The sequence below is a fragment of the Erigeron canadensis genome, chromosome 4, assembly GCF_010389155.1.
Source record: "Erigeron canadensis isolate Cc75 chromosome 4, C_canadensis_v1, whole genome shotgun sequence".
Classification (NCBI taxonomy): Eukaryota; Viridiplantae; Streptophyta; class Magnoliopsida; order Asterales; family Asteraceae; genus Erigeron; species Erigeron canadensis.
Window position 1 is genome coordinate 29,617,116 of NC_057764.1, and position 13,376 is coordinate 29,630,491.

General features: G+C 33.8%; 2 protein-coding genes across 2 annotated transcripts; one reads left to right on the forward strand and one right to left on the reverse strand.

Annotated features, from left to right (window-relative positions):
* The first annotated feature begins 1,834 nt into the window (after positions 1-1,834).
* On the forward strand, positions 1,835-7,508 carry LOC122596085 (phosphate transporter PHO1 homolog 1). Its single transcript, XM_043768602.1, has 13 exons — positions 1,835-2,130; positions 2,264-2,567; positions 2,709-3,066; positions 3,348-3,396; positions 3,495-3,566; positions 3,869-3,998; positions 5,109-5,229; positions 5,329-5,578; positions 5,694-5,843; positions 6,049-6,201; positions 6,310-6,588; positions 6,744-6,880; positions 7,113-7,508. Exons 1-13 carry the CDS (start codon positions 1,906-1,908, stop codon positions 7,201-7,203), a joined length of 2,319 nt encoding a protein of 772 aa, XP_043624537.1. The 5' UTR covers positions 1,835-1,905; the 3' UTR covers positions 7,204-7,508.
* Positions 7,509-8,448: 940 nt separating this feature from the next.
* Positions 8,449-12,357, reverse strand: LOC122596084 (ABC transporter G family member 21-like). Its single transcript, XM_043768601.1, has 5 exons — positions 12,003-12,357; positions 10,526-11,324; positions 9,903-10,100; positions 9,488-9,666; positions 8,449-9,299 (listed from the first exon to the last, which is right to left on the reverse strand). Exons 1-5 carry the CDS (start codon positions 12,243-12,245, stop codon positions 8,649-8,651), a joined length of 2,070 nt encoding a protein of 689 aa, XP_043624536.1. The 5' UTR covers positions 12,246-12,357; the 3' UTR covers positions 8,449-8,648.
* Between the last annotated feature and the right edge of the window lie 1,019 nt (positions 12,358-13,376).

The window sequence follows — 13,376 nt, forward strand, 5'->3', positions numbered from 1 at the left end:
GTTTGAAGATTTTCATGATTAACCAAGATTTTTAGTTAAAAAAAAATTGTTTAATTTTTTTTCTTTAATATTTGTCTGTTTTATAATTGAACCATAACCGTTTTTTTCCAATTATTATTTTACTAAACATAGGTAACTTCATGTGCAATATCAATTGTTGTCAAACTAAAGAAACGAAAAGTTTTTTGACAAGTTTGTGACAGACTAGATAGCTCCGAGGTACCGTTATCATTTTATTTTATATTATCCAAATATTATTACCAATACAAATCAGAGAACGGGGTGTGGTACAAGTTCTTTAAAGTTGATAGAAACCATTTTATACAATTTATTTCATGCAATTATAGTGGGACTTTATATTAAAAAAAAATTGAAACTTAATCTCTTATAAAGCAATCAGTGTAGTCGAATTGGGAGCAAGTTTTATTTGCCATGATCACGGCTCAACCAATAAAGGTTTGGTACTAATGGATACCTTTTTACATCATGCTACGCCATTATCAATATCATGTTTGTCCTTCATCATATAATTAATGTAACAATGCTTTTTAATTTAAAACAAGGTTGTCATTGTAAATACAACATCGATCAATCTCTAATTGGAAGTGTTTATCAATCATTGATCAACACTACATAGATAATGCGCAATTAACAAAACAATAATGCTATCCAATTCTGTCAAAAGCGAATGAGAGTGGTGATATTAGTAGTTTAGTACCACAAAAAATTGATGCATTTACCACAAAATACAAACTATATAACATAAAGTATAAGTGTTTAATGCATAAATGTGGTTTATGTCCTGAACTCCTGGTAGTGGTTAATTATAAGGTATATCCTATTTTGTTGCCTTTTATTTATTCTCTTAATTGAGCTAGCATAACTAAATTGTAGATTTAGAATTTAAAAGTTTGAATTGATCGCAAATGATAGGTAGAATATAACGTACTCTTATATCAATTGTAACAATTTGAAGAATAGATTAAGGTCTGATCATATACTTTAAGATGTTTCAGCTGGCTAGTAATTTGAAAAATGAAATAAGAGGGTTTCTTTTAGTTATTCTTGTCATCATTACAAATCTGAGTACATATTCTCCTGGTCTAGATTTGATTCACATATCTCTTAACATTGTGCCATATTCTAGCCATATGTAGAGAATAGAGATGACAGAATTATAGCTGGAGTAACTTTGTAAGGGAAAACAGATTATAATTGACAGAATTTACGCCGGTGATTTACAAAGAAATGAGAGAAAACGGTTAGCAAATACAAGTATGAAGAAGCCACCCGCGACTCCAAGATAAATACAAAGAAAACACGAGCTTAGAGCACATACATAATAAAGTTTCTTCAACAACAAATCGAATATAGGAATACAAACACGCCTATTACTTGTTATTCGAGAACATGGATAATTGGATATTACAGAGGATTTAGCTCAGAGTGCTATTGAAGAATATATCCAAATTGTTTAGTCAAATTAATACAAGGGGCATCAAAGATACTAGTTAAATATGTACTCCACATATTCCTTCCTGTTAAATTTGAACTTTCCTTAAGGGCATCTTGGCCAAGCATCGCCACATCATACTTAAAATTTGCCAATATTTTTTTCCGGTGAACGTCCACCATATATATAGGCATAGGCCCGAGTTCCAAGTGGAAGGCAGCATAGGATAATAGAAAGAAAAAAAAGAACATAGGATATTTTAGAATGTGCTGCACCTAAGAATCGGTACGAGCCACATCATTCAAGGTTGAACCTTTTTCATTACACCATAAATAATGTGCTCATGGGCTTCCAATAGACACTCTCATCTCATCTCAGCTTTTAAGTGCTTAAACTACAATACTCTCCTACTTGGAGGGTTAGTTCTTTGAGTTGAGTTTAACAAACAAAAGATGGTGAAATTCACTAAGCAATTTGAGGGTCAATTAGTTCCCGAATGGAAAGAAGCCTTTGTTGATTATTGGCAACTTAAGAAAGAAATCAAGAAAATTCATTGTGACTCGACTTCTTTTACATCAAAACCAAAACAAAAAAGCTCTCTAACAAATTTCCTCTTCTCACCTCTACAGAAACTTTCTTTATTTGGAAATGAACGGTGCAATCGTGAAGTCATTCACGTATACATATTCCCTCTGACTTTTTTTATTTGCTAAAATTTGAAACCTATACGTTGACCCCATGACCTCTGGGTAAACATGGTCTAAATATATACATGGCTTTCCTAATGTGGTTTGGTTTATCTGATGTCAGGTTCACAGTAAGCTTGCATCGACATCTAGCAGGGCACTTCTCTACGAAACAGAAGTATTAGAGCAGTTTGATCAGACTGAAGCTGCTAGTAAATTCTTTGCTCTTTTGGATCACCAGCTTAACAAAGTGAATGAATTCTACAGAAAGAAAGAAAAAGAATTCCTCGATAGAGGGGAATGCCTTGAGAAACAATTACATATCTTGGTTGATCTCAAAACCGCACTAAAATATCAGCACAAAAATAAAGCTAATTCATCCCACCATGACTCCAAGGATGTGGAATTATCTGGCACTATTTCATGTGGTATGAATGAAATGCAAAAAAGGGTCATTTTGTATACTTGAGATGAAAACAAACAAATAGAAAATACATTTTAATTTTATTAGTCCGTTTCAGTGTTACGTTAAGATGATTAGTAACTTTTGCTTTTTTCCGGGGGTACAGATGAAGAATCCAGCAGAGGCATGACAGAACAAGATTTACAGGAAGTGGAAGACATAACAGAAGATCTGGACAACAATTATGAGTCACCAAGATTGAAGGAGGAAGAACCGAATCTCTCTGGGGTTACTAGTAATAACTGCCATGGAAAAAAACTGAAAATTCGCATTCCTCTAACCAACCCAACACGCACGTTCTCCTATTTACTATGGGAAGATCTGATCAATCAATCATCCCAAAAGCAGAGTTCTCATGGAAAAAAGCTTCACATTAACAAAACAAAACTCCATCATGCTGAAAAAATGATTCGGCGAGCTCTTATTGAGCTCTACAAGGGATTGGGCTATCTAAAAACTTACAGGTATCGTTCAAGTTTTGCCACAATTATCATTCTTTCGTGTTCTTAAATAGCCATCTATGATTTGGTTGATGGTACTTGTCCATCTTGTCATTAGTTATAGGTTCAAAATCTTCCTTTGTCGCTTTCATACTATAATATAAGATGTGTTAATTCTGATTCGTTCTCTAACGAACTTTAAACAAAATAAGTAACTCCACATTATAGAAGAAACATAATCTTGTTATTAGTAAGTAATCTATATAAAGACATGGAATACTCTTTTGACCATGAGCTATTTACAGGAATCTAAACATGCTCGCCTTCTCAAAGATTTTAAAGAAATTCGACAAAGTAAGTACATATTTTTCGCATCTTTATTCAGTTTTTATATTAAATTCTGCTTTTAACTATGTTAAATTAGTCACATTGTATTGCATTGATATTTGCAGGTTACAAACAAACAAGTTCTTCCCATCTACCTTAAAGTTGTTGAGAGCTCCTACTTCAACAGTTCGGACAAGGTAACATTGTACACAAATTATGTCCACTTTTTATAGTAAACTTAATAGTGTCTCATGACATGGCCACATATGTCTGTCTAAGCATACCAAAGATGATTGAAATCTAGTACAAGATATATCCCATTTGTTGGACTAAGTTGGGGCAGAATGAAGTGGCTTCTGAACTTGATGTTCAATCTTTAATACAGATATATATTGTAGAAAGTTGAAGTTCTGTTAATTTTATTAACATAGATTTTTTTGTTTTTTTAATATTCTTTAATTCATCTCAAAGTTATATATGTTATGCATTTGGTGTGCAGATCATAAAGTTGGCAGACGAAGTTGAGGAGATTTTCGTGAAACACTTCACAGAAGATAACCGAAGGAAGGCAATGAAATACCTGAAACCCACGCAACGCAAAGAGTCTCATGCTGTCACCTTTTTCATAGGTCTGATACTTTATTATCATTGGTCCCTTTATGTATTTGAAACAAAATAATAATGATGAATAGATAGACTAGGGAAATAATTGGCCACTAACAAATACAAGAATTGTTTGATAACATAGAAAAATATGAGAACTCCCTTTCCAAATCATCTTCCATTAATAGGCATTTATATGGAATATACCTTGGCACATTTGTAACTGGAACTTCACATTTTGATTAGAAAATGGCTATTACATAAAAATTAAAAAGAAAACATATATGTTTCAGTGTTAAGTTTGACTTTGTAACCTTCTGGTTTCTGGGTTCAGATAATGGTTGTCATAAATGTGTAATTACATACTTAAGAAACTATACATTATGGTTGGATAACTGGGACAATAGATAATGGTTGATGTTGAAGAACTCACTAGTGACAATCACCTTATACGTTTGTATGTCGAACTTACCAACATCCAAATTCATATCTTGTCCCATTTCTTCTACATCAATATTGTTTAATTCTGTTTGTGAGATTAATGTTTTCTGAACTATTTATGCCTAATGTGTCGCTCGAACGTTGTCACACATTATGATCATCTTTGTTTTCATTAAAAAAAGTATAGTTTCGATTGATCAATCCCCTAAATGGATGTTTCACTGTAAATAATCTAAGAGGAGTTCGGTAGTCAAAAAGATATAAATCTACTTTTGTAGCTAAAAGTTACGATACAGAAAATATACCTTTATATCCCTGTGTATATATGTATATGACAAAACCACTTTAGCAGATGATTGACTATCCTTGACCCTACAAAGATAAAGACAGCATATCTCCACTTTGCCTTTGATGGCCACTCAACATTATGTGGAAAACCAACATAGCGTGGATAGTAAATAATTTCGAAGTGTGATCTTTATCAGCACCATATGTTAGTGTCTGTGACTCTGTATAAGCACGGAAACGTTTGTTTGTCTGATGATATTGGCATGATATTATGATGTGATAGGAGGTTATCTTAATAATTAGTGCTATGCACCTAGTCTGCAATTTGGAGTTTTAAGATTTAAAGATGATTGAACATTTTGAACTGTATCAGGATTATGTTTTGATGTTTGTTGATGATTTTATAGGGCTATTCACGGGATGTGTCATTGCGCTTTTTGTTGGATATGCCATCGTGGCTCATATCACCGGAACATATAGACCACAAACTAATACAATCTACATGGAAACTGTGTACCCTCTTCTTAGGTATGTCACGATACATTAGTATACCAAAAAGAAGACAAAACAGAACAGAATATTAATATATAGATTTAACAATCATAGTGACATTTTCTTTTTTTACAGTATGTTCAGCCTGTTGTTTTTGCACTTCTTCCTATATGGATGCAACATCTTCATGTGGAAGAAAACGCGTATAAACTACAGCTTTATCTTTGAGCTATCAGCAACACGAGAACTTAAGTACAGAGACGTTTTCTTGATCTGTACTATGTCGATGACAGTTGTAATTGGGGTCTTGTTTGTCCATCTATCCCTGATGTCTAAAGGGTACTCCTATTCTCAAGTTGAATCTATTCCTGGCCTTCTCTTATTGGTAATATATTTAGTTACATATATATTCCCCCTAAATTTTTTTCGACTATTTTGAACTTTTTGTGTGGCATAGATTAAAAGATTCTGAAAAACGTGTTATGCTTCCCTTTTTACAGGTCTTTTTGCTATTGCTTGTGTGCCCCATCAACATCCTTTACAAGTCAAGCCGTTACCGTCTACTAAGTGTACTAAGAAATATCGTGTTATCACCTCTTTATAAGGTTGTCATGCTTGACTTCTTCATGGCTGATCAACTTTGTAGTCAGGTCCACCATTCTCTTCAAACTATTATTTTTTGTGAATTTGAAAATGGTGAAAGGAGAACATGTATTGAAGGGAGAAAAGTTTAACCACAACCCAACTTTAAATTCATTTTAGGTCCCGAAAATTTTGATTTATCATATATTTTTTGAACATGTTTTATATATCATAAAATGTTTGACATAAATCCTTTCTTTTTTGGTGATATAGGTGCCAATGCTAAGGAACCTCGAATATGTAGGATGTTACTACTTAACCGGGAGCTACAAAACTCAAGACTATGGATATTGTGTTAGCACAAAAAATTACAGAGATCTTGCCTACGCTGTTTCCTTTTTACCTTATTACTGGAGAGCTATGCAGGTTTGGCACCAACTTGTTTTTACCCCTAAAGATCCTATTTACCTACTTCAATAGCAAATATCCATAGTGACAATGAAGTTACTAAAAAAACTATTAATTGGTGTGTAGTGTGCAAGGAGGTGGCTTGATGAAGGTGATACAGGGCATTTGATAAATTTGGGGAAGTACGTATCTGCAATGTTAGCTGCAGGCGCAAAACTGGCATACGAAAAAGAGAGGAGCCTGGGATGGCTGTGTATGGTAGTGATAATGTCAAGTATTGCAACTGTGTATCAATTGTATTGGGACTTTGTAAAGGATTGGGGTTTGCTACAGATGAACTCCAAGAACCCTTGGTTAAGAAATGAATTGGTTCTTCGTCGGCAGTTTATTTACTTCTTCTCAATGGTATATATGCTTTACGCTTGCTATACACAATCAACATAAATGCCAAAACAAAAAAAAAAAAGAAAGAAAGATATTAACCGAGATTTAGAACTTTTCTCGGCCAACCCATGTCACAAATCTTTTTAATTTAACCTTGCCTGCAATATATTTTGCAGGGGTTGAATCTTATTCTGAGACTAGCTTGGTTACAAACCGTCCTACATTACAAATTCGGTAGCATTGATTACAGATTGACAGGGTTATTTTTAGCAGCCCTTGAAGTCATTAGAAGAGGCCAGTGGAATTTCTACAGGTAAACAGAACACATCTCTCTAGGAGTTAGTTTTCAACTCGAATGAAGATAGATTTTTTTTTTTTTCTGTTCTAATAAGACATTTTTTGAAGCTACTACATATTATTCTTGTTCTAATATAAAAATTCACATCTGTTTAGAATTCAATGGAGAATAAGTTTGTTCTTGTATTTTAGCCACTTTGCTTCATGATAGCTTACATGTGCATATCACTTTTTAAATGTTCGTACAGGTTGGAGAATGAGCATCTAAATAATTCAGGCAAGTTTAGAGCAGTGAAGACAGTACCACTTCCATTCCATGAAGTGGACGAGCAAGATTGATGATCATATATATTCATATGCAAATTCTCAACAATAGTTGATGGTAGAATTGGATTCGTCGACCAAGCCACTCATGGTTCACGATGGAACCTCTTAGATTGACAAGTTGATGCAAATAGAATTTTTCAATTTGTTCTTCAACTTTCCCATGGTCAGTTTGTGCAAATAATTCACATTTGTACAAAATTAATTCCTGCACCTAATGGAGCTCTAGTGCCGTTTTTTGCACCTATTTTCAATGTTAGATTCTTTTTGCTTCTAACAAACATTGTATTACCATGTGGTAGAAGAGAATCCTACTATCATTGAGCATATCAGTATTAACCATTTTAATTTATAATGTGTGTGCTTCCTTTTGATCATGAAGTATTTCCGCCCCATTTTTTTAAGCGATTGCTAGCTCTTAAAAGTATTTGAAATCAATTACACAATTAGTAGAACCAAAATTGCAAGTATCTACACATAAGAGAGTTATTTCACTTGTATTAGTACTTAATTTGCCCCCATTTCAGCTTAGCAGATATGAAGGGAACTAGCTACGTACCTTACAAATGGGCCTAGTTTCGGCCCATTACAAATGGGCATGTACAAGATAAATTTCTAGAAGCCCAAACCCTGCTCCAACTATGTGTACTTAACAGCATTCATGATTTGTCCATAAGTAAATTTGGCCCAACTTGGATTTCTACAATCAATGGGAAAAAAGATTGAAACTTTCCTCAACCTTCTCTAGATGGAATTCTATGCTACCAAGAAACTTAACATTCATTCATGTAGAAATCGCCATGATGTATTGCCCACCCAAGTGACTAAAGTTTATGGGCTAAAGATGACATTGTGTATCTTGCATTTCTAAATTATAGAAACATATTAACTACGATTAAATTGGAACTTGTATGAATAAGGATATGGGCCAAATAGACCACACATAGGGCATTCTTTATTCTTCATTTTCTCTAATAGGGTCACATCATCCTATTTTCTCGGGTATGCTTGTTTGATAATCTCATACTGCAATAATTCGATCAAATGATATGAAGGATTAATCGTGTTCTTTGATTCTTCAACGCCCAAGAGCAATATATGTATAGAGATTATTTTTGTTATGGTAGAATTCGTGCTGGGTAATTTCTGAAAAAATAGATCAATTGTTGAGAGATGAATTTTAAATTCAATCAATCAAGTTGTAACTTTATCCTAAAAGAAGATACAGAACAGGTCACAAGTAACAAGGTGCACAATAGATGTAAGAACGATAATTTAAATGAACTGAATATAAAGCGGTACAAAGGTGCTGTTAAAATTGCAGCAATATACAATTACAAGTAAAGTCAATTATTCCTAACAACTATAGGCATCATGTTCATCTGCTATTATAAATCTTTTTTCTCTTAATTACTTTTCGGGCTTATTTGTCACTTAAACTAGTGGAATTAAAGGCCGGATTAGTGAGATTTGCTCATTCTCAATGCAACATAAGCCAGAAGCCGATAGCCCACCAACATTACACCAAGAGCCACCACATCCCACCACAAGTGACCCATATCAAGATACTTGATCCCCGGAAAATCCAATACCCTACATTGAACACCTATCCCACACTCGTAGACCTCATTTTCGCTGTATTGTACTTCAACTAAAAGCTTATAACAATAATGGCTAAACGATATGTACTTCAACCAACTGATGAATGGTGGAATTTGTTGAATATAGTAACCACCAGCTAGTAAAAACACTAGCATGATCACCGACGATAAGGTTGTAGCTTGTTTCAGGTCCATAAGTATGGCTCCAAGGGCTAGTCCGAGTCCTTGTGAGACCAGCACGTTAAAAAGAATGATTAGAACTGTTAGCACGAATGTGATGAGTGAAGGCTTGAGACCACCCATCCAATATGAAATGGTTACAAAGATTGTCGGCAGCACTAATTCCATCGGCAAGTCCCCTGCCATTCTAGCAAAGTAATAAGAGGAAAGACGGTACATTGCTGAAGACCGTTCTCTTATTAGCATTGGGCGCTCTTGAGGGAATGTGAATATGGCGTTGGAAAGTGGATAAAATCCCCAAAATATCGAAAAAAAGAACAAAAGTCCCACCTGCATTTCATAATAAAATCAATAAGCATTTTTGAGACCAATAAAAGAACAGAAGACATCATAGTAAGCCCTTAGGGTTGTATTCAGCAAATCTTGTATGAATAGTTGATCAAAAATTAGTGAAATTAACTAGAGTATAAGAAATCTTGAGAGGTTTAAACAACGACAAAGGACGACAATCGTGGTACCTGATCTTGCAAGTGAGATGTATCAGAATGCCACCATAGAAGACCCGATAAGATTGAGACAGACATCACTTGGAAGATTCGTAAACCTGAGTACGATTCGTGCCTCCTTTCCCTAAGACCTCTTTTGAACAACACTTTAAATTGTGTCCACCAACTTGTGGTCCAACTTTTTTCACAACCTGTGATTGCACGCACACCACTTAACATCTATATATAACTTTGCACTAATATTATTTCCCTCTACATGGAAAATTTATTAAGATCACATATATATATAAGTCTAATGAAACCAAACAAATAGATATTTTTGTAGCTTTAATTTTCAATGTTTAACCACTTACATGACCTAAATCATGTGACATATGTGACATGAAATTAAATGACTTGTGAAAAGATGATATTGATTTGAACTTACATCTAGAAGATTGTGATCCTTTAATGGCACGACTCGGGTCATGGATATCTCTATGGATATCGTCTTTAATTCGAAGGTGAAGAGTTTTCTTGTACGATGATATTAGAAACTGTTTGATTGAGTTAGGATCTTCATGGCAATCCTGTCTACCTTGATAATACTGTTGAGGATCATTTGGGCTTGTACAAGGAGCCACACCTGTATACCAAGATTTATAATTTATAAACATTTTATAGATTATGCAAGATGAAAAATTAATAAGTACATAAAAAGAAAAATATTTCGAAAAAAACATATAGATGAATCAATGAAGAAAAACTATACTTAAAAATCGGTTGATGACACAAAACAGATTAAAAGAAAAAATAGTTGAACTGTATGTATCATCCATTGATACTGTAGGCATATCATATACTGTACATTATTATTATTATTATTTCATAAATGAATAGTTATATCTCAAAAGAGTAAAGTTTTACAGGAATAAGAAAAGCAGCCACCATGAAGAATTTTAATCATGAAAGTTACTGTATATAATAATTGGGCGGACATAAATTTAGTTCATTAAAATTTATTTTTAGCTAAACAAAAGAATGTGAGAACAGATCAAAATAGTTACGTACCATTGGCAAGATCAAGCAGAAAATCTGCAGGGTTCATCAAACTAAACCCGGGCACAAACCCAATGGAAGCAAGATACTCCATAACCCGGCCCGAATGACCACTATAAATCGGGCAACCATCAGATAACACGACAACCTTATCAAACATCCAATATAATCTACTTGATGGTTGATGGATCGTGGTGACCACACTTCTCCCTCCTTGAGCTAACGCTTTCAGTGTGACCATTAAACGTAGGGCCGTGGTGGAGTCTAGCCCTGAAGTGGGTTCATCCAAAAGCAAAAGACTCGGGTTTACAAGCATTTCTTGCCCAATACTAACCCGTTTTCTTTCCCCTCCCGAAACTCCACGAATTAGTGGCCCACCCACAATGCTGTTACGGCAAGTAGTTAGCCCGAGCTCAATTATAATGAGCTCGGCTTGCTCTGCCTTTTCTTCATGGGTCAAATTCTTGGGCAACCTTAACATTGCAGCATATGTTAAAGTTTCTAAAACTGTTAAGTGTGGGTATAAAACGTCGTCCTGTGTCACGAAACCGATTTTTCTTTTGACTGAGCTTGAAAAGGGCTGACCGCTATATGTTATGCAGCCTGATATCTTTCCTGGTAGTCTACCACCAAGGGCAGTTAGTAAAGTGGTTTTTCCGCTGCCTGATGGGCCGAGCATGGCTAATAACTCCCCTGGCCGGACTACTCCGCTCACTCCGCTTAGAAGAGTCCGAGTTCTCTTTGACTCGGAAGACGTAAAACAGTGATCTTCTCCAGATTGCGAGTTTATAGTGTAAGCCAGATCTTCAAACTGCAAATTTTCAAGGCAGAAACTTATTATTTTCTGTTTTTAAAAAGACTTTTTGAAGTCTTTTACTTTCAACTTTAATGATTTTAATTTGTGTTTCGACAAATTTATAAATGAGTTGAGTGTTAAATATATTCTCAATATAATTTTCATTAAATTTTATACCACGCAACCAAAAATATTTTGCAATGATGTCACACTGTATAATATATCAATACAATATATATTCCATATATTTACTTGTAATAGAAACGTTAGTAATTAAAGCTAGCACAAAATTAGATTATCTGAACCATTAATATTTAACACTTGTCGTTAAAAAAAGAAAGAATTAGATTATTTGAATCTCTGTTGAACAATAAGGTAATACTCGTAAAGAGTCATGTTCGTAAGAACGTTAAGTTTGGTGGAAACCTAATTACGAACGCTATAACACCTGGTCCCTAGAATTATGTCAGCTCATTTTTGCGATAGATGCAAAAATGCAACTATATATATTGAAAACTACAATACGGGATCGTGGAACGCTAAGTGGTCTTTAAGGGCACCTCTAATTTATCAGTTGTAAAGATACTAGCTAGATAATATTATTCGAGCCTACTTTGATACAAGTTCTTCTTGATTAATTAATGGTTTTGTAAAGCTACAATATATGAAATGTAAAATTAGCCATGTAGGTACCTTGAGTGTGATAGGTCGTAAAGATTCGCGCAAGAAAGGCAGCTGAGATGGCGTCGATCGATTTTGATTTCCATCTCTCGCTTCTAAGGCAAGATCGGTGAGAGTAGTACTCGAGCCTGGTGGCTCGGCATGAACTGTGGAGTTCTCCATTCTTGTATTAACATGAGGTCTAGTTACGGTTGAAGCTGGACTACCGATGACACTACTACTAGAAATACTGGGCTCAAACTCAATAATTGGCATGTTTACCGAAGAAACAAACAAAACAAAAAAGATAAGACAAATGTAAATAGAAATAGAAATGGAAATAATGTGTAGAATTTGGATTATTAGAGCATGGATATGAGAAAGGAAAATTAATAGGTTCACATGCAGAAAGTAGAAGAAATGGGGATGCATTTAAAGGAAAAGAAAAGAATGGGACTTGTAGAAAAAGTAATGTTAGTGAGTCATCACATAGAAACAGTAGCGAACTAGTGATTAAGGCTATCTAGTAAAAGGTGATGTATATATGTGTATTATTTTTTTGTTACTTTCACTGTGTGAATTAGATTAATTTAATGCTTCTTCCATTGTGTCCATTTTTAAGTTTTCAAAGTCAATTTTTTTTAACTTTGACTTTAAATATCTTTGTTTGTGTTATATAATACTCGATAAAAGTTATACCAATGTAAACATATGTAAAACTCAATTAATTCATATAATTTTCATCAAATATATATTATACAACACAAACAAAGATAATCATGGTCAAAGTTGTAAAAAATTGACTTTAAAAATTTAAAAGTAGACACATCTAATGGGACAGAGGAATATTATACTAACTGAAATAGTTAACTAAAAGGGGAAATGTTAGGTAAAACATGTAGTACCTATCTTAGGTAAAGCATGGTGGATTATGTAAAATTTAGGAGGAGGTTATGTAAAATTCAGGGGGGCTATGTATGTTTATCAAATTTAAAGGTTTAATTTGTAACATTTTTGAAAGTGACAATACATAAGCTTAAATAAAGTCTACAGTACGAATCATTTTCCCTAACTAAATATAAGTAAATAAAATAATGATTTGACCTTGCAATGATAAATACTCATAGATTAGATACTTCTTAAGTTAAATATTAACATAAATAATGAGTCATATGAGTATTTTTGTGAGTAAAAAAATATATATGACAACTTTACTGATCTGATTTTTTATTTTAATTTTTCTTTTCTTTCATAAATTAAAAGCTTAACACATAACGACCTATCAATTTATGTTTAATTTGAGAGAATCCTAATCTAGTATTCTCATGGACGGTCTTAAACATATATATTACAAACTTGCCAACTTTGTTTTACTCAAAGTCTTAGAACGATTCAGATTTTGAGGGT